At 34.8% G+C, this 21,938-nt stretch overlaps 1 protein-coding gene across 2 annotated transcripts in view; it reads left to right on the top strand.

Annotated features, from left to right (window-relative positions):
- PRKN (parkin RBR E3 ubiquitin protein ligase) overlaps positions 1-21,938 on the top strand; it is a 743,993-nt gene that overhangs the window by 625,537 nt on the left and 96,518 nt on the right. The window contains exons 9-10 of one of the 2 annotated variants that reach the window (XM_035323309.1): positions 5,257-5,406; positions 5,730-6,080. In XM_035323309.1, the coding sequence (XP_035179200.1) occupies positions 5,257-5,406; positions 5,730-5,813 (234 nt within the window). In that variant the 3' untranslated portion in view covers positions 5,814-6,080. Of the gene's footprint in view, positions 1-5,256; positions 5,407-5,729; positions 6,081-21,938 lie in introns of those variants that run through there. The other variant, XM_035323308.1, reaches the window with a different exon arrangement.

Here is a 21,938-nt window from a genome sequence, read left to right on the forward strand (position 1 = left end):
CTTTTACAAGTCCAATATATGCTAAGGGTTTTGTACATTAAGTTGCCTAATTACATTATGTAACTAATTTTATTTTATTTTTGTATGTGTATAATGCATATAAATAAAGTGCTTAGTCTACATTATGGACTAATAGCCTCCACAATCTAATTTTGAAACACACAGATGGTTATTTGATTTATATAAGCAGTAAAAACAATCTGACTCCAGAAAGTAGATTTTCTTTCCTCTGAGACTGTTACACAGTTAAAAGAAACAAGTAATCAAATTACTGTTTAGAGATTAGAAATTTTGGCTTTACATCTACCTGTTTAACTTTTGTCCAGAATTCCCTGTGAGGCTACTACTGAACAGATGCTTTTAGATTTGGGGAAATAAAAGAAAAAAGAAAAAAGAAAAACTGTGCCCAAAGTATAAACACAAAATTAAAATATTATGTCACATTAAAGCATAACTTGCAAATTAAATAATATGGCAAGGAAGCACAAAGTATATTTCACAAGGGTTTTAGTCATCCAGGTGCATTTCAGGTTTGTCTTAATAGCTGCATCTCAATGAAGCTTAAAATACAGCAATCTATAGTTAAACCTGTCTCATTCCTCTGTCAGCCCAGTGATTTCAATTATATTACCCCTGATTTACAACATCAAATGATTGAATTTCCACTGGTTGAAAACCTGGTTCTATTCTAACACTCAAGGGATGCCATCCCAATCTGGAAAGTGGGGAGCAGGGAATAAATGGTTACAGCTATTCAGCTTCCGTGTCTGTGTCATACTATAATTTATAATCATTTATAAAAATCATTTCTAAAGGCTCTGACAACTCTTTATGAGCAAAGCTTGCATGAAAGAACTTCATGATGTGGTTGAAATACCAAAAGTGGAGATGGGATTTTTTTCTACTCAACATTTTATTCCATGAAAAGTATAGATTTGGGTTAACTGGGTCAGTCCACAAACTGAGGGGAAAGTTCATGACAGGATGCTGTTTTCACAGGGAAAAAAAAAAACAAAAAAAAAATAAAATAAAAATTTTTTGATTATTTTGTTTGTATACGTTTAGCTGTCTTAGCACTAGCAATTTGGAGTAAATCATATTTTTAAAGATTTTTTTTTTCAAATAAGCATTGAAATATATGGTTCTATATTGAATCCAGCAACTATTTACATACCTATATTTCTGAGGCCTTTATTACAGTAGCATTTAAATGTCTGGCATGCTTTGCTCAAAAGCTGATTTCCAGCAGCAGTAGATGGCTGGTGATTTCTGTGTAATTCTATGCCTCTCATTACCATAGTATTTGATGTCCTCATGACTATTAATGGCTTTTACCTCTCAACACTACAGTGAAATCAGCAGGTATCATTTTCCCTCTTTACAAATGGGTAACTGATGAGAAGCATAGATTAAGCGACTTATGTGAAAACCACAGGAAGGCTGTGTGGCTGCCAGGAATTGAAATCGGGTACCACAAATGCCAGTTCAGTCAAATTTCCCATATATTACATTTTTAAGAGTTTTTTTCCTGAAAGTAATTAGGGATATTTTTCCTACTTGTAACATGTAAAACCCTTTTACACCTGATGAGTGCATCTCTAATTAGGGGGCACATTGCTAACAACTGAGTAACAGATAATGTGAAATATTTGGAATGTACAGAAGAGTTAGATTAATCTTCCAATGACAGCTCTTTAAGTGCTAGCCTAAAGTTAGTATCTAGCCTAAGTTAGCTGTCTCAGCTTCAACTATAGCATTTCCACAGGGTGACTCAGCCCACCTATCTTAGACTTTACATTTAAGTGGGGATAAATTCCATTCTTGGGATAACTGTCTCTTCACAATCAATATGTTTGGAGCCTATATGAGTTGTTTAGGTTAGATGTTTAATTTTTGAAGAGAGAAAATTATGTGAGGTGATTCACAGTCTAACCTACTTATGTACCTAATCTTTGATTTTAAAAATAGTTTGGTCCAGTGGGTTAGGATCATAATTATTAGTACTGAAGTACCTGTTTTGGCAGTCACCTAACGTCAGGCATCGACATCTAGAAAACAGTCTGATCTCTCTTTAGAGTTAATACAACATCGCACTCTAGGGCTCAGTTCTGATACTATGGCATGTATCCAAAAGATAAAAGATGAGCTGCATCCTATTTTTGTCTCTGTTAAATGAGTCTAAACAACCTGCGCAACCATAGGCATCATCACTGCAGAAACTGAAACAAAATTAAGTGAATCCTACTTTCAATCTCTGGTTAAGAGTAAGATGCAAAATAAACCAGTGGTGGTAGATTATCCTTAAGCATCTTATCCAGACATGATTGAGAATACATCATGGACTCCAAAGACGTTTAAGAGCTTTTGCAGATTGACTTGTTTTAAGCATGTTGATTGCATCAGTACCATGTGATATGTATAGCTGTGTTATATCAAGAGAAAATGTCTCTAATAGGTATAATCTGACACTATATGAAAGTAGTTAATTAATAATTCATAAGTGCGTGTTTCGGTCCTTTACAAACCTTTTATAAATGCACCTTAATGTAGAGTGAGACATTTTGTTTCAGATCACAGAATACAGCTTATAAATCACCAAGTTATGTATGGCAAAATGTGTAAACATTCTGCTATTACCTGTTCTAGTTGACTGCTGAATTTTAACTGAAGTATTGTAGATGCACAAGAAAAAAGGAAAATGACATTTTATGAACATATCTGGGCTTTGAAGGTTGGAAATAAGCTGGTAACTAGATATCAGGATGTTCAAATTCACTTAAATTATTTTCCCTCTCTTCAAATTGATCCATTTGTTTGACAATTATATTGTAAAAATCACTGATGATCGTGCTGTAATTATTTGGGATGAGCCCTGAGCTGAACCAGTAAAACGTCACAATTTTCAGGCACAATTCAACTTCTGTGTCCACCTGGCCAGTAAGGTCCATTTCCTTCCTAAAACTTAAGAAGACAGATTGATTCTTACCTATCATCCATTTTTGTGTACCAAAAGAAAAGGAAAGGTGTCCAAAGGAATTTCTCCATGTCCTCTATTTTAAGTTAGAGACTAGAAAGCATCTTCTTTTTTTCATCTGATAATTTGTAATGAGAATGCTGACAAAATCACAGCCAGAGTGTCACTGGCATTTGCCTCCTTAAGGAAAAGGTGCTTGCAAACACCCAGCACAATGGAAAGCTGCCTCTTAACAGAACAAGATGATTGCCATCCTCACCTTCAGGTCCTGCCTGTGCCCTGAAGAAAAATTAAGTCAACAAATACTTTCAGTGGATACTTTCAGTGCTGACCATATCTTCAGCATGGAGAAGAGGGGAAACCTTATAGTGGCCTTACAATACCTAAAGGAGGCCTACAGGAAAGCTGGAGAGGGACTCTTTATCAGGGAGTGTAGTGACAAGACAAGGAGTAATGGCTTTAAACTAAAAGAGTGTAGATTTATATTAGATATAAGGATGAAATTCTTTACTCAGCAGATGGTGAGGCACTGAAACAGGCTGGTGTTTAAGGTCCCTTCCAACCCAAACCATTCTGTGATTCTATATTTCTCTTCAAGGCCAGTGACATGACTAGGAGCACTCAGCATATACTTAGTGCAAGGATCCCAAACGCTGCTGAAAATTGATAGACTCCAACATTAAATATTAATTTTGTTACTCCAGGTTTGAACATAGTAATAATATAATTGACCTGTTGAGCCCTCACATTCAAGGAGACTTTGCAGAGATGTCTCATACACTTCTCAAAATACTGATATCTGCATGTTTTGAGATCTTTAAATCACACTTTCTGACAGACATTCATACACTGAATGATGTTTTGAAGGCTTTCTCTCCCCTTGGATTTTGCTTTTCCTTTGAGAGGAAGCTTGTTTCTTTTTTTTTAATGACAAAGGTGAATACTTTCAGTTTGATTTTTTTTTCCCCCCGGGATTTAGCACTTCCATGTCTATGTACTGATGTATTGTAGGGTTTTAAGAAGTCATAGACTATTGTTTAAAATGGTGTAACAAGACATATTTTCAACATTTGCAGAAGAATCTTCTTAAATGCACACATAAAATACACAGTGGAGTCGTCTTCATAAATTAAATTCTTTTTTGTATGTTTTGTGTATATGGTTTTGGTTCTATTACTATTCATTCTATTACTATTTGGTTCTATTACATTGGTTCTATTACTTCAGTTTCCTGTGGGGATTTCTTTGGAGAGGGGTGCAGGTTGGAGAGGTTTTTTTAGATGTTATCCTAAAAAAAGGGAATAAGTGGATTTCATGATTTTCATTAGCAATTACAAATTAAAAGTATATGAGGTATACTGTTGTATATACAATGCTGTTGTGTGTGCTGTAACATAAAGTTTGTTTTGTTCCTTTAGCACCATAAATTCATTCTGTTCTCAGAGAAAATTAATGCTGCTCCCTTCTTCTTTGGCCTTTTGGATTTTCCTGTTTTCTTGTGGCTGTTTGAACCAAATACTTTCATTTATTTCACCCTACAGTAGGCCAGATTTATAGATGAATCTAAAGCCTGGTTTGCAATGGTTTTATAGCCACTAGTGTGGAACTGCACCAGTGCAGAGCCCTAGAGTGGATATGATTTACATGTATGCAGCATGATTTGTACTAGTTCAGGTTATTTCAGTTTGAAAGCAAGGTAAGTTAGAACAGGGAAAGTTATTGCAATGCCATCAGTCATTTTAGAGCAGGCATTTTTGTCACTGAGGATATGCTGGGCATGTTATTCAATACTCCTGTATGTCAGTATCTCCATCATTACAATTGAGACATTTCCATGGCCTTTTAGGTTATCGGTATGGGAATAGATGAAAACTGCAAATCTAAGAAAGTTTCCTGGTAGACCCTGGAAAAAAAAAAAATACAACTTGCGTTAAAATAAATGGCTCTCAAGAGAATTACTTTGCCAATCAGTTTAATCAAATTTATTTTGAAATTTTCTGGTGGTTTGAAGGATAACTATGAATTTAAAAAAAAAAAAAAAAAAAAAAAATGATGCATAGGATGCAATCAGCTGGAGTGGAATGACACCCTGTTGAGCTAATTGCAAAGTTTGAGACATTTGACAAATTGCTGAACTGAGGGTGTGAGACATTAGGACAGCTGACGGGACAGATTTGAGCTCCAAGTTTGTGGGTTTGGGTTTTTTGTTTAGTTTTGTTTTGTTTTTGTGTGTGTGTGTGTGTGTGCTGTCAGAAGTTTAACACCTGTCTGTTGCGTTGCAGTACAACCGCTACCAGCGCTATGGTGCGGAGGAATGCGTACTGCAGATGGGTGGCGTGCTGTGTCCAACTCCCAGCTGTGGAGCGGGTTTGCTGCCTGAACCAGGAGTGAGGAAAATTGTATGTGAGACAGGCAATGGACTAGGCTGTGGGGTAAGAACATACATTTTTCTACTAGCTCTGTGGGAAAAAATATATATATATATATTAGGATGTTAGAAAAAAAAATGGGAAAAAATGTTTTTTCCTTTTCCATCAGTGACTCTGAATTGCCCTTCTTACTGGAGTGGGATGCTGCAGCTCAATAAACTATTGAAATATAGTACCATGGCTTAGGAAAGACTACTTCATTGTGCAGACTATGTCCATTCCAGAATTATTTGCTTTAATTGGTTTAAGAAGCTGCTGAGTAGTTAGAGTAAGAAATTAGATTGTGCAAATGACAATCCAAACACACTTTGACTTTTTTCTCCTAGCACTCAGCAAAAATGAACAGGATCTTGAGCAAACCATTAGTTATTATATTAACAGCACCTTTCTTCATAAATAAGAAAAGGTAGAGAGAGAAAATGACCAGTCAGTGATACTGCAAGAACATTGCTTATATATTTTAAGGTACTTGATGAAAAGAAATATAGATGTATTTTTTTCTCATAAAAATTTATTTTAAACAGGAACAATGTGGAGTTAATGGTGGATTTCTGGAAAATAAAAGCCGATGACCCTTGAAAATGTTTTTGCTAAGAGGTCAAATCATATGGATCAGTGATTTTTTAGCAGTAGAAATAACAGGTACCTTACAAAAATCACACTGCAGGGAAAATAGAAATATGCAGAGAGAAATCTTTATATGAAAGAGTGTATTAAATGTCAGGTCAGAGTAACTAACTGATGTTTGTACTAAGTGACTGTTTCTATGCTTGATATTACTCAATTCTATGTAGGCTACAAGACAAAAGAAAATATCTGTATTTATGAAATATTATCATGCTCTTCCTGTTGTCTTTCTTGTGGAAAATGCACTTTTTATTGCAGTTTTGACGTTGCCCAAGCTGATATCACAGAAGAATAATTGTTTGCCGAACTAGGAAGTTGCAGTAACTTGTCTTCTGTGAGTAGGTTAGCATCTGTTGACCTTGGTAAAACTTTCTATCTGTCCATGCAGTGTTACATGTAGAACAGAGAGCTCCCTGGACTCACTGAGAAGACATAGGGCAATAAAATAAAGCAGAAGGTGGGAAAGGAATAAGAAACAAGACTCAATAAACAAAAAGAAATGCTTCCAGATTAACCACTAGGGATTGTTTAAAAATGATTAAATCACAAATAGTTTTTACTGTGCTTTCTGTCTTGAAGTGATGAAAATCAAACTGCATTTTGCAGCTTCATTCATCATCATTTTGAATCTGCAAATGCCCTTTAAATAAATTTCACATACCATAAAGGATTGATGTATTGCCTGATTTAGCAAAGTGTTCTGTTTCCGTCTGGAATCTGTGCTGAGCTTGCTGGTGACCAGACCTACAGTCTGGAGTTTAACCTCACCCTTTGTCTTGAATTATGTACTGCCTTGAACGTTACAGGATAAAATTCTCTGAGGGTGAAATGGGAAGCAAGAGGCTGTAAGCCAAATGTTGATAATAACAAGGCCTTTCCTCAAAATCTATAAGGGAATGGGGTGAAAAAGATGTGTCATTGAATGTTTCTTTGCCCCCTAACAAATGATAACCTTGAGTAAGATTCATGTCAGAAAATTTCCTGTGATGAGAGGCACTGCATGCCTTATGTCCCTGCTTCATACAACTAATGTGTGTCTGTTCTCTCCAGTCAGAACTTGGTAAGGTAGATACAGATAAGGTAGAACAGATAAGGTAGTTCTTTCTGCTGTGGAATAAAAAGGCAAAAAAGAAGTCTAATGTATCCTTATGGTATCTAATAGAGTTGTATAGGACATAAATTGTTCTTAGTATTGCAAGTGACTACTTTTATTTTATGAGAAACGTGGGGGAGATTGCTTCTTCCCTCAGGGACTTCTGAGCCTGCTCAGGGTGAGAAAGTCCCAGCCGCTGCAATACCAGAGGCTATCAGCCCATGGGTGGGGACTGTGTCACATGGACATGAACAAGGGAAGGAAAGGGACTGCCATGGCATCACAGGGCAATAGCCAAGTCAGTTGCTGGTAAGAAAGAAGCTGGCTGAATGTGAAGATAGGCCTGCAAGGACAACAAGACAATTAGGAAGCTGTTTATTTCCACTCCATCTTTTGTAGTCACTTTGAGTGTTTTCTATTCATAAAGTGATGAGGGCTTTTTGTTTTGTTTTGTTTTGTTTTGTTTTGTTTTTTCCTTCTGGTCTTTACAGAATTGTTTTAGGAGAAACCCAGGGTCAGACACTTGAGAGCTCTGGGTTCCCTCACTAGTGTATGCAGTGCTTTACAAGCTCAAAGAAAGGTCCAAGATGAAGAACATCCCTTTTGTCCATACAAATAAAGGCAGCAAAAGATGCCTTCCAATATTTACCTATGCTGCTTAGGTTAGAGACAAGTTCCTTGTTGAAGCATCTAAGCAAAGAAATAAGGAAGACAATGTGAATTTGGAGAACCTTTATGAGTGTCTATGTCATCTTTTTAACTACACGTAGATACACAGAGTCTCTTCTTGGGTATTTGAATTTCTGTCTTCAGGTAAAGTTCAAAGAGGTGATGACACACAGCAGAAGATACATCTAATATCTGTGGTCAGTTATTCACCCTAAAGCCCTCATAGAGAAGTATTTGCCTACTGCACAGAACAAACTGATTGCTCAGGTCTGAATTGCAGTATAAGGGTAGCTAACAACTGTCAAATAGATGAGGTTTTTGATTAACTGATGAGCAGGATCAAAGGAGGGAGGAGGGAAAGCTTTTCAAGAGAAAGTTGAGACAGTAAACGAAAAGGTCTTTCAGAAGCAATTTTAGAGAAGTAGAGGGAGAAGAAACCAGACAGAGAATAAGTTAGTCACCAGGGACTGAGGTAAAATAACTGTTTAATTATTCAGAGAGGAAGCTGTGTGAAGCAGTCCCAAACAGGCAAGTACTGTTACCAGCTCTGTAAAAGAATGAAAAGGTGAACAAGTGTCTGAGCCAGGCTAGGATACAGACCTTTTACCTTCCTCAGTTTTTCTGTGTTGTGTGAAATGAGGAATCAGAACCTCTATTCAAAATCACTGTTATCTATGTCCATGGAGAGCTAAAGGTGTCTCCAAGACACATTAAGAGAGTGCTCTTAATTTACTAAAAGTGCATTTATGAAAGTTAGAGATGGTGAATTTTGCTTTGTCTCAAGAAATTTGGAAACATCAATATGGGGGGCCCAGAAACAGCCTGGAAAATCTCCAGATAGAACTGTGCCAAAAGGTGAGGAAAGAGCTTTAAATTTAAGCAATCTCTATATGTACCCTTTACAGTCAAGCACTGATATCTATTCAGGCTTTCAAGCAAAGAAATAGAACAAGATTTATTTTGACTTGGAAGGTAACATGCACATATATTTTTAATGATTGTGAACAGTCTTCAGTCAAATCCATGTTGGGTACCACTGACTGACCTCACTCTTGCCTTTTTTTTTTTTTTTTTTTTTTTTTCTATGCTTTTATCATTAGTCATAACCATATTAATTGTTTTTCCAAGATATTACCTTTATACACTGTTGTTCTACCCTCATTACTATGCATCAGACCTACGTTACTAACGTTTATTGCTCAGATATAAAAGTTCAACATATTTAATACAAGAAAACAGCAACAAAACATAGAAGGCAGTACATATTGTACCAGCTCACCTGGGTACAGGAAAAGCTGCAATAATCAAAGAATACAAAACTCTATGAATAAAACATTTTGGCCTTGTTTTATTTTATACTGTGATATTATTTCCTACATATTAAAGAAAAGTTTGGAGTTAAAAATAGGTTAGAGTGGAGCTTCAAGGAGGACTATAATACTCACTTATTAAAAAGTATGGTTTGGAGCATACACATATAGCTCATCTGTCCCAGGAAACTTTCACTGCTAATATCTTTTAGTGGAATGATAACTGAATAACATGTGATTGTATCTCAACCCTTGCTTCACATTGGTATAAACATTTCACAGCATGCAATATCAGTCAACTGATCCAAGCAAAGATTCCCTTGTAATGAGAGATCTGAGACAGTGAATATAGAGCCTCTGTCAGTCTTTCCCCTTTGCCTTCATTCATTCCTAGCTTAGAATATATAAGCGAGAAGACAAATGTAGTTCTAGAGAGCCTCTGTGGTCTGATAATCCTTTGCTAGGAGACCTGACTCTTGATGTTATGGCCAGATGATATAGTTCATGAGAGTCCTGAGACCACTCTAAACTATGCTAAAGTCTGGGATAGAGTTTTGGTTTTAGGAACAAGCTGTCATTGATTTTTTTGTGGCCCTTCATTTGGCTATCCTGAGCTGAAACTCCAATCCATAAATAAGAACTCAGCCTTAGTGGATTGCTTGTACAATGATGAAGTTTTGTAGCCTTGCAAAGACAGCAAAAAAGTGGGGTTATTTCATTTCTTTTACATAATAATACTATATTACTTACACTATATGTGTAAGGATAGTGCCATTGAAGAATATCAAGATTTCACAAAAGATGTATTCTATTCCAGGACAGGTGGAATTTTAAGGCTGCAGACTGCAAGAGTTCCCTGAAAAAATCGATAGATACAGATACCACATCTTCCTTATTATACAGAATTCCTAGGCCATTGTATTGCATCGAGCAAGATCCCTAAGGCAATTTCATTCTTCCCAGCATTTTTTTTTCCATTGATTTCATTTTGTATTCTTCTTTCATAGCTGAGGAAGCATATGTCAAAAGCAATTGCAGCGTATTTGTGGAATTAATGATTGTCTGTCTTTTCAGAAAACTTAATAAAATAGAAGATGCTCTAAAATAGTTACATTGGAAGTGCAGTACACATTCCTGTTGTTTGCAAAGCTCTTTATTATGGTTCATTTTCTCCTGTTCTCATTTACTAGAATGGATTCTTCACCTTCAGTGATATCTGTGTTAAGGATAATACTAAACATGTAGGCAAACCCTAATTAACTGGGAGAAAATATTTTGTTTTGAGGAAAAATTAGAATTATAAAAATACTAAGCAGAAAATTCTCATTCATTTAGTTTTGATCATCCAAAATGAGGATTTTTTTAGTTTTTATATCCTTTTATCTCACTGAGACAGTGTTTTTTTTTTTTTTTTTTTTTTATCTTAGATGTTTGTTTCTTGACTGCAGAAATATGGGAGAGTGCTTAAACTTTTTCTGGGGCATGAACTAGTTTGGAAATAGTTTTTCAGAGTTATGTCATGTATATGAAAGCATAGTTTGTAAAAGTTCCTCAATTTATAAGTGAAAAGTTGTTGCCCTATCTGGCAGTTGTAAGTCTGTTGTAAAGTCTAACTCTAATGCAATGTATGGTCATGATCAGGACATACCTTTTTAGTGCAAATTCTCTCTCTCTTGCATCTGGTTTTGGCACAATATTCCATATATACTGCCTGATCAAAATGTTTAAAAGACTCACTAACCTAAAAGACTTTATTTGTAAACAGTTTGATTCAAGACATGTGCCTTGCTTCTTCATTAGCAGCACCAGGAAAGTCTTGAATGTATGTAAAGAGAAAACAGACACCTTTTAAAATACCTCAAGATTTAAAGATAGTCAAGATGAGTAGCGGTAATTCAAGACGATCTTTGAAGATATTTGCATTAAAAAAAAAAATAATAATAATTTTATAATAAGATGAATAAAAGGTCATGCATGAAGAAGGGCTGTGTGCAAAGCAATCAGAATTCTTGTCTGTTTTAAGATGGGAATGGCAATGAAGGCAGGAGCAGGAATAAGAGGCTCTGAGGTTATGAAAAACAGAGGAATAACTCATAAAAGAAAAGACCACAAGACATTTGTGAAATACTAAAATGGAAATAGGAGATAGCTGCTATCTAATACCTGCAGTAAAATTGCAGGGTTACTCTTTATTATTACATTTCAGATATCTGTCCTGTTTCCATATGTCATTAATTTTTTGCTTTTAAGAAAATTCACTAGAAATGTATTACCATGTATAAGGTAATAGCTGAAGATATTGCTGAGATTAACAAAGTAACTCACAGCAGAGTGTTTCATAAGATCATATAGGGTGCTTTTTCAAGGGGAATGAAAATGAGACAGACATTTTCTATTATTGCTAAATGCTGAGTTGCTAGCACTGCACCATGAGCTCTAACCAGTAATCATGTATTGCTTTCTTCTGTTGAGTGGGTGCTCTAGCATTTAGAAAGTGGAATTCCATCTTGTTGACACATTATGCTTCAGCAGCTAAGCAAGTTGTTTCCTTGCTAAAATATGACAGGCTTTTTCAGACGGACCAAATTTTTTGATGTTTTTTCTAGTAATGTTTTATGTGGTTTAAAATGAAGTGTAAAAACATGGAACTTTTTAAGATGTTTTAATAAAACCTTTGCCTTGGAACATTGTAAAATTAAAAAATAAAAAAAAAAAAAAGGGAAAAATAAAAGGTGTATTTCTGGCAGGGTACATTATTTCCTTTGCCCATATCTTGCAGTGCTGCAATTCATTGATCTCATGAATGATATGAAGCTCAGCTGTCAACACCGAGTAGATAAAACAATCTGGGGAATGCTTCCATTATTAGTAACATAGATCACATTGGTTCATTGGTTTAGAAAAAGCAAAAAAAAAAAAAATACTTTTTATAAGGAGAATAAATCAATTACTTGTGCTTGATTCAATAGGTAGAAGAATAAGCATTTTTTCTTTAGCTCCCAAATCATGGAGAACTAGCTGGCAAAACAGTGTTAGAAAACAACACATGACTTTCTTCAGATTTAACTGATCTAGAATTGAAACATCATCAACGTAGTCTGCTAGATGGCTAGAATATTATAAGATGTGCCATACTGGGTGATCAAATTCTGAATACTTTAATGTATGTAGGGTATTGCTTTTCCCTGATTTCTGCATCATGCAAGCATCTGGAAAATGGCTATTGTACATGGACATTGCACATTTTATATTGAATGTGCAGTGTCTTCAGTATGCTGGTTTGATTTATTATTCTGTGATTTGCCTAATACTTTACCATTTAAAATCTGTCATGTGGGGTCTGAGGAAGAAGAAGAGACACGAGCTAGTTACCTCATAAGGGGATGGAGGCTGCTGGCCTCTGTATTCTAGCATGAGAACACAGATAGCAGAATAGCATGGCATCTGAGTCAGGGAGATTGTATTAGAAAAAAGCAGCATAAAATCAAATTCTTGCTGGTAATGATAAGTCAAAACAGGACACATGGACCTAGGACTAGAGGGGATAAAACTGGTCCATATGAATCTAAACCAGCTCAGACCTGGATTTGCAGACCAATGTTTTGCAAAAGAGGTATGGTTCCTGATTTGCCAATATGTCTGAAATAGGAATTAGTTAAAACTCCAAGTATGTGAGATTCATTTTATATTGAGGGCTGAGATAAAATATGAGTCAGATTTAAATCACATTGGAAGTTGTTTTTGTGATTTATCAGCTAAATTGTAGACCTAGTAAACTGTTAGATCAAACAGTCACCTGTAAAGATTCTAGGAACTTAGAGATGCCAAACACTCAGCTTAGTCCCTCATTCAATATTAAGATTCCAGAGCTGAAGTATCCTTCAGATTTCTTCATCCATGGAAATAAAAAAATGTCATCTTAAAATAGATGAAATGTGAAAATGTGTACAGGTTAAAATATCCACAGCTTATTGTAAATTGATTTCAGCACCTAGACTCGGAAAAAACAGCTCCAAAAATGTGCATTGTCTAGTGGACTGTGATTTCAGTCTCTTGAGGACTGAAGTGCTCTTGTCTAATTAAAATAATTGGGCTCCATGTAGCAGTATCTGAGTGATAATTAATGGCTTATAATGCTCAAGAGATTATATGAGATGAACTCACAATTCTGTCACGCCTTAAATACAATGGAGGTGTGTGACTGGAGAGGACATAGAACTACTTTTTCTCTCATTATTCCTGCCCTGTTCAAAAGAGTGACTAGAAATATTTGTGACAGGCTGGGGACAGTGTTTTATCATGTTGCCCATCAGGAAATGCACAGAAAAGAGCATTAGGGGAGAAGGAGAAATAAACTGATTATAGAAATATATCCATTAAATTCTTTAATTCTTCATTATATCCATTAAATTCTGCCCATGTGGGAAAGTGAGCTTCGTTTTCTGACTTCACATTCCACTTTCATACAGAGTAAGAGTATTCTCCCTTTTATGACAGAGAGAAACACTTATTACATGATAGAAAAGTATAACCATCTTAAACCAGCCTGTATTTCCTTCTGCTAATGGATAAAACATCCTAGTTATGACAGGCTAGCCCGGACCACAACAGGCACCTGAGCTTTCCTGCTTACACAGTTTACATACTGACTACACTTTTGTAATAGATAAGGAGTATATGAATAAATTTGTAAATTAGCAGAACTAGGGATTAATGGAAGATTTGGTATGGAAAAAATATATATATATATCTATCACTGAGTCACTGGAGTGGGAACAATGATGCAATCAGCAAAGACTGTGCTTCTAGCAAATGGCAGCCTCCAAAGGCAGGATCCTCGTTGTGTGAGAGGCTCATTTAAGCAATCTTCTAAAACTTTCTGAATTTGAACAGGAAGGAGAAGCACGAACTGAATGCAGAAAATTGCTTATAAATGAAAAGGAAAATAAATATGAATCAAAGTAAGCTTATTTATTGCCTTTCATATGAAGGCTTCCTGAGGCATTGTATTACTGCATTATTGTAAATGCAAGAGCTGCTTAATCAATGAGAAATGATGGAATAAAAAGATAGGAGCCAAACAATAAGATCTTAGATTGGAATGAACCTCTTGACTGACATTTGTAGCTTAGCCACAGAAAAAAAAAATCAAAGTTCTTAATGCTAAAAAAAAAAAAAAATAAAAATAAAAATGTCCTCATTATGTGTTTGGTGTAATTCTGCCCCATAGGACAACTCAAAGGTAAATTCAAAGGCTGGTAAAGTGAGCAGTTTATATAGATCCCCCCAAAACATTGCTTTTTACATTTTTGTGGAACTTGTAGTCCTCATTTCATTGAATGTCATAGTGAAAATTCGAAATAGAGATTTGGGATTTAAGTCTGTTCTGTGTAAGTACAAACACAGGAAGTACCTGTGTCAATTTTGGATTCACAAGTAATGACACTTTTTTTTTTTTTTTAATAAAAATTTCCTTTTTATTTCCTTTTTTTTTTTTTTTCTCCATTAGTTGATCACAGAAATGTCCAAGGAATTTCTTTCTCAGCCTTGCCTTTACTTTCTGAAATATGTAAATTCTCTGTTGGTCAGCCAGGTTCTTGGCTCATTCTTTCAATAGAACAGCATTCTTCAGGTAGAGGGCGTAAAATGATTTCTTACAGAGACTGTGAGATCCTTTGTGTTAAAAATAAAATAAAATAAAATCCACAAAATACATGGTACAAGCATACCATAAAGGGCCATAGAACCTCTAGGGATATTAGGCATTAACACTGTCCGGCACAAGATCTTCTCTTTGAAGGCAGACAAGAAGTTGTCCGCAGCTTCGCATTGCTCCTTTTGGGATTACAGCTGTGCAGGATTTCATACTGGACCTTTAAGCAAAATCTCATTCAGACAACTTTTTGTAATTACAACAGTATCGCTGTGGAATAAAGCAAAGGTAATATTTGTCTTTTCACCACTAGAAGGGAAATACTTATTTTCAGTGCACCTGTTTCACTATTTCCAGATACTGTACTGAACCCAGGCTGTCTGGGCACTCTGTAATGCATACGTTCCTTAAAGAGTAAGGGGGAAATAGCATTAAAAAGATTTAAAGATAAATAATTGGATTAATTTATAAAATCAAATTAAATATAATACAGAAAATAAACATCCTTTACGATTATTAAGTATTAAGGTTATTCTCTGTTCAACTTCCCTTATCACTACTATTTCATAATTATTTAATAATGAAGTCACATGCAGAACTTTATTATTTCCAAACCTTTTCAAAGAGCTAGCAAAGCCACCATTCCACAATCAAAGCTGATTTTGAAGTGCTGAAACAAAGATGATTTTCAATTATCAGAGTCCAAAAAAAAATAGCATCTGAAAACTCTCTTGATTGCTGCAGAACTGCTGTCTTTTCATGTTGGATAACTCAAAACAAATAGATGATGCTTATGAAGCTTCAAACAAAAATCCACTTCTAACAAAGCATATAAAAAATCAGCCTGAAAAAAGAATATCTAGGGAAAGTTGTAAGCTTGTGAAAGTGAGTTTAGAATAGAAGTGTAATCTCAACCAACAATGGTATTAAGGTCACTGAGCTGTATTAGAGGGAGTAAAGAAAATGTTGCAAAGTCAAAGGCAAACTAGGAAAATAAAATGAAAATATAATGACCAAATAAAATAAAATACATTCTTATACTGTAGAATAATATTCTTAATGAAAAGAAAGCACGTAGACTTGGAGAACAATGACCAACTGTAATTCAATGGGAAATAATAAAAAACAGGAATGCAGTACGTGCTTATAAAAGTATCATAAGACAGAAGAAAAGGGAAAATTCTGATAAGGATAATATCTGTCAATGGAGGCCTTGATTAAGGACAAAAAATCATGGGTGGATAACTCTGAGATAACTCTGTTTTGTCCCTACATTTCTCAAAAATTAAATCATTTTTAACACTCAGTTATTTTTTCCAAAATAAAAAAATAAAAATAAAAATAAAAACATGTTAAATTGAGTGACAATCACTACCATGATAGCAAATCTATTCCATTGACACTTGAAAGACATAAATGAAGAGATAAAGAGTAAGGTTTAAAGGCACTGGTGACTCACTTCTTTAGACTGAGTCACCAATAAAGTATGCTGGTTAAGCCTGTGGTTGTTGCAATTCAGAAATATAAAATAGTAGTAGTATGTTTTGTATTTAATCTCTATTATTTTCTTTTATACCAGTGAAATGCCTAATCTAATACCTAATCTAATATCAAGCAATAACAATCATACGTTCCCTATGCACGACTACAATTGTTATATTAAGAAATATTGATTTTTAGATCAATATTTTAATAACAATTTTTTACATATTTTCTGCAAATAAAAATAGTCATGGAATCTATGGCATTATCATATGTAAAGAAATCTTGACAAGACTTTGTTTTCTTCATACTTTTCCCTTCAAATTATAATTAATGTAAATTGTATTGCCCAAGTTTGTTTAGGGAACTTGTAGTTCTCTTATATGTGCTTTTTGAAATTTCTTAGTCTTTATGATAAAGATGTTTATGTTAAAAGCATATTAAGCAGAGTCATTCTTTAAAAAATCACAGTTAGATGAATATGTTTATTGTTGGCATAATCTATCAGTGATATTTGATCTGAACAAGAAAAACAAAACCTTAAATAAGAAAAAAAAAAAAAAAAAAAAGATCAAAATGAGATCAAAACTGAAATCCACAAGATACGCATTGGAGATAGAGAAGGAATAAATAGGAAAATGAGACAGCTAGGAAGCAGCCTTAGGGTTAGGTCTGAGAAGACCTGGCAGGACCTTACTGGCATTGAAAATTCTCAGAGGAGCACCAAGATCTCCACACTCTGACTGGATCTGAGAATTGAGAAATTCTTCCTGCATGTTGTGGGACAGCCCACAGGGAGAGAAAAGGAACTCAACCTTCTTCTGCTGAGACTCATGACTTGGCTTGAGGCAGTACAGCACCTCAGGCTGCTTGCGTGGTGCTTAGTGACCAGGCAGAGATGGAAACTGGCAGCCAGTAAAGTGGTGTTTTATCCACAGATCCCTAGCAGTCTGACATTCCATATTCTATAGAAAAACTTATAACAGCCACATTAATTAAATCCTTTGATGGGTGGGCCTGAGATAAAGCAGTAAAAGTGTAGGTAGAGTCCATGTGCCTTGGCTGTATGTATTCTGCAAAAAGGGGAACTGCCTGCCAAATCCGTTTAGAAGTGAAGACGGAAATGGGATGGTTATATCACGAACTGTCGCTAGGAAGTGTGCCATAGTGATGGTGTGAGAGGAGCACTGGGGGCAGTACAAGTGGGTACAGAGGGAGTAGGCTGTTAAGTGGATGAAGGCTTTAAATATACAAGGGCTGGATGCACAATGAGCAGCCTGGCCATGATCATGCTATTTTGCATGCGTTTCTGGTCATTGCAGCATTTGTATGCAAATACATATTGATTGCAATGTACCAAATAGGTAGGCTTGAAAACTTGTGTTTTCAAGTCTCAACAGATGTAATATTGTGAAATCCTTACACTGACAAGAGGCTTTTTCAAGGCAAGTACTACCATAAAGTTATTCAGGAAAGTATGCTACATTAGCAGATGGAATAAAAATGTGGCTGCCAAAAAGTCTTATTGCTCTGAGCTAGCAACTCAACACATTCTTAAGATTTAGGAACAATCAGAGGAGTGAAAGCAACTGGTAATTGGTGAGTTAAATAAATCAGAAAGGAAATTAACTTAGCAGTAAATATACAATACAATAATAGCTTTTATATGCTGCTGTGGTTCTCACCAGTGGCATTTTTGCAATATACATCACAAGCTTTCACAGTACAGGGAAGTACATTAGTGGTTTTGAATAGTTTTTATTATAAACCATGCAAATAGTGTTTGTCCCAGTGGGATATGACATTAATTTTTAGCAAAAGATCTCTTACATTATTTCCATGAACAGAGAACTAACAGTTTAGTCTTTATTTTCTGAGTGTGACATATAACTATCCAAAACTGCATTAAAAACATTTAACCCATGCAGAGTGTTCCTGCTGAAGAGATGACACATGGCAGAAATAAATTGCCCTAATAACATTTACAAATGTTTCATGATCACAAAATGTTATCTGTGTAACACAAACGTATTCCCCTTAATTATATTTCAGAAAAAAATAGTATTACAGTATTTAAATTATTTCATATCAATAGCTAGTTGCCAACTCCCAAAATAAAGGAATTTTGAATTTTAAAGGTGGAGTTTTTTACAATAAGTCCCCTAGAAAAAATCAAGCAAGAGAAAAAAAAAAAAAATCAATCAAAACATACTTCTGATACTTCTGCAAATGAAGTAGGAAGAAACCAGTGACTTCAAGAAAGTAGCAATATGTAAATTTGGATAACTTATAAGAAATGGGTGTAACCAGAAGCAGGAGGCTGACAGTTCAGTAAGAACAAAAAAAAATGTAAACATCTAGGAATAGATAGAAAAATAAATAATACATGGGGAAAAAAATCAGAATGTGCGAGACATGAAATAGAATACTTCTAATACAGTCTACCAAAAAATATTAAGTAAGCTTTCTATAAAGAAATATTATTAACTGTAACATGAAAGATCAAGGAAGCTGTTAGTTGACTCCTTCTGTGGGAGGAAAATGTAACATCAAACAGTTCCAAGAAGGTAAAAGCGTTTACTTGTTTTCTTTCAGTCTTCATTTAAAAGGTCAAACCTGCTCAGATGGCTATAGAAGAGCTAAAAAGAGTAAAATAGAAGAACAAATACCAGCTATAGTGATGGAAGGAGACACGGGAGACACGTTTTAAAATTAGTTGGACCTGATGAAATTTGTCCAGTGGGAATGGCTGAAGAAAACTAAGAACGTGTGTAGTCACTTTGAACATCATGGATAGGGAAGATTTTGCAAAAGCTAAAAGCATGAAGTTTTAGTTACTGAAAACTTTCCTGATTGCCTATTATTAGTTCTATTATTAATTTCTGTATTAAAAAAATGGAAAAAAGGGAACACGAGAAGTATAGGCCAGTAGGTTTAACTTGAATTCTGAGAGGAAATCTGTAGCAAATTATCAAACTACTGATAAGTACCTAGAGGACAAAAAAAGAGGAAGTCTCAGGAAGCATGGACTTAACGAGAGTTGTCACATCAATCTAACTTTGCTATGTCATGACAGGGCTTGTAGGGAGGAGAGTAGATGATGTCATGTATATCAATTCCAGTAAAGCTCTGGACATTATTTCATATTAAATTCCTGTAGGCAAACAAGGAAAATACAAGATTAATTTCATTAGGTGGGTATGTAATGAGTTGGAAAACTGTGCAAAGACTATTTGTCGGCATTTCACAATCAAAGCAGAGAGATGTTTCAGATCATGTTCTCCAAGTGTCTGTCCTGAGGTTGACAGGCTTTAATATTTTCTCTGATGCTTTGATGAATGATTATAGTGTAAGGTTATTAAATTTGCATATAATATGTAGCTGGGGGCAGCAAACAATTTGGAACTTGATAGCAATTCAGTCAGGATAAATGTAAAGTTTCTATACATAGACAAGTACAAATGACTGTAGAGAGAAGTGAACAAATGTTTAGCAAGAGCAACATTGCAAAAGATGATCTGGGAACGTGGGAACTGCAATGGATAACAGTCTGAACTTGAGTCAACAATGTAGTAGTGCAAAAAAGGAAAATGCTGAACCAGCATTTATAAATCACATTTATTATTTTCCTTAATCCAAAACAGCAGATTAAAACTACAGTGAGGAAACATGAACCATTGTATTAATAAAACAATGGCCATATTTTCCTTTCTGATGTTATGATTTGGTTAAAGGAGGAAGGTGTCTATTTCAATTATTCTTCTTGTCCAAGGAAAGTGTTGTGGTTTTTTTTTTGTTTTGTGTTGTTGTTTTTTTTACCCTTTTCCCAGTGCTCCTGTTTTTAAAGAAAATAAATTGGTGAGATGTGCCATCAAGAACCTTCTCCACATCTGCTTAACTCTCTGCTCATTCCAATCTGTAGCAGACTTTACTTTAGAAATAGACTCCCAGATAAAAGCCAGCTGAAACAGATAAAATCAAATAAGTGCAATATTGCAGAATGTTTATAAGCTGTCAGCGAATAACATACATAAACCTAAGGTGAGTTTGTATCCCTGGTGGCTGTCTGAATGCTGCTTTACAGAAAGCCAGTCCTCACTCAGAATGACTTTAGTTCTTTCTTCTCTCTTGTGAGTTTCAACAGCCAGAATTGGATTAAAATCTTTTTTTTTTTTTTTTTTTTTTTTTTTTTAGAATAGCCAGCTGCTTATGAAATGACACTGTTGATTCTTTGTGATATCACAAAGTAAACCAGCCGTGTGTCACAAAATCACTGCAGACATTTTATGAGGAAAGAAACATTCAACCTAATCTTAAAAAAATATCTGTCTAGTTCCCACAGTCCATGATTTCAGAGCTCCCAAACTTTTGAGCCATCTCTCAGCTCTTTGGAGAGTCTAGAGATTATATAGGAAAGCCAACACTGTAATTAGATTCATTCTGGAATTGGTTTGGTTCAAAATTTTTATTGAAACTGTGGATATTTACACAATAGCATTTTCTAAAAGGAATGAAACTGTCCAGCTTCCTCCAAATACAGTATTAATATTAGAACCAGTAAAACAGAATCAGGAAAGGTTTCTTGTGGCTAAGCCTTTGTAGAGCTGTTGTCAAGCAAGTGAAGATCTTAGTCTTTTTTTTTTTTTTTTTTAAAAAAAAAAAAAAAAATTATGTATTTTCAACCAACAGCTTTAAAACAGAAAAAGACCGTCATTTTATTTTTGGTGAAATTTCATATTGATAGTAAAAGTTCTGTGTAGTTACATCCCTCCTTATTTATTTGTATTACATTGGTTCTGCACTTAGCTATTCATGTACTGTTTGTGTTTCTTGTATATGTGTGTACTTTTACCTGTTTTTGTATATAGTTTATTTTCTCCTCATGTACAGTCCTCTCAACTGCAGCACTTACCTGGAGTATTATTATTACTGTTTTGAAATAACACTGTTCCTGCTGCAAGACTTTGTTGAATACATTTTTCACAGCTTCTCCATTTTATTTCTTTATTGAGGCTTTCCTGTTTTTTTACACTGATAATATATGTATTTACACAAAGCAGAAAACGATGGCTTTTAGAACAGACAACACAGAAGTCATATTCATTTTAAAGGACTTCTTTAGTACAACTGTGCTTTCTATTTCATTTTAATTTATGATATTTTATCTTGCAAGTAGCATAACATCCTTTTCATGGATCTTCATTTTATTTTAGGATTCATTATACAGCTGCAATGAGACTTTGTCATTGTTTTTTTCGTGTGTTCCTACTTTTCAGACTTCTGTAACCAAACCTTTCTATTTGAATAATCTGAGAAGGTGAGTAAGGCAAAGTATTAGGTTTCTAGGAGTAGAATATTATTAATATCTGAGGTTCTTTGTCATGTATGACTGGTCACCCAAACCAGATGAAACAAATTTGAGAATCAAGTTCAGTCACACTTTTTATTTAATGTCTTGATATTAAAATGACATTATTAATGTCTTGATATTAAAATAATGAGAGTTTGTGCCAGTGCCCAGGACAAGTTATTATAAATGAAAGCTGCAGAAATATTTAAGTGACACTGACCAGGAGATATGAGTTCTTCAAAAAGTTCAGAAAGTGTTCTTGTCTTGGTACTCATATATGTTGCCTATGAGCAATTGATGGAAATGGCACAGAAATACTAAAAGCCGTAAGAACCTTTAAACATATTTATG

The sequence above is a fragment of the Oxyura jamaicensis genome, chromosome 3 (assembly GCF_011077185.1).
Source record: "Oxyura jamaicensis isolate SHBP4307 breed ruddy duck chromosome 3, BPBGC_Ojam_1.0, whole genome shotgun sequence".
NCBI classification, from domain to species: Eukaryota; Metazoa; Chordata; class Aves; order Anseriformes; family Anatidae; genus Oxyura; species Oxyura jamaicensis.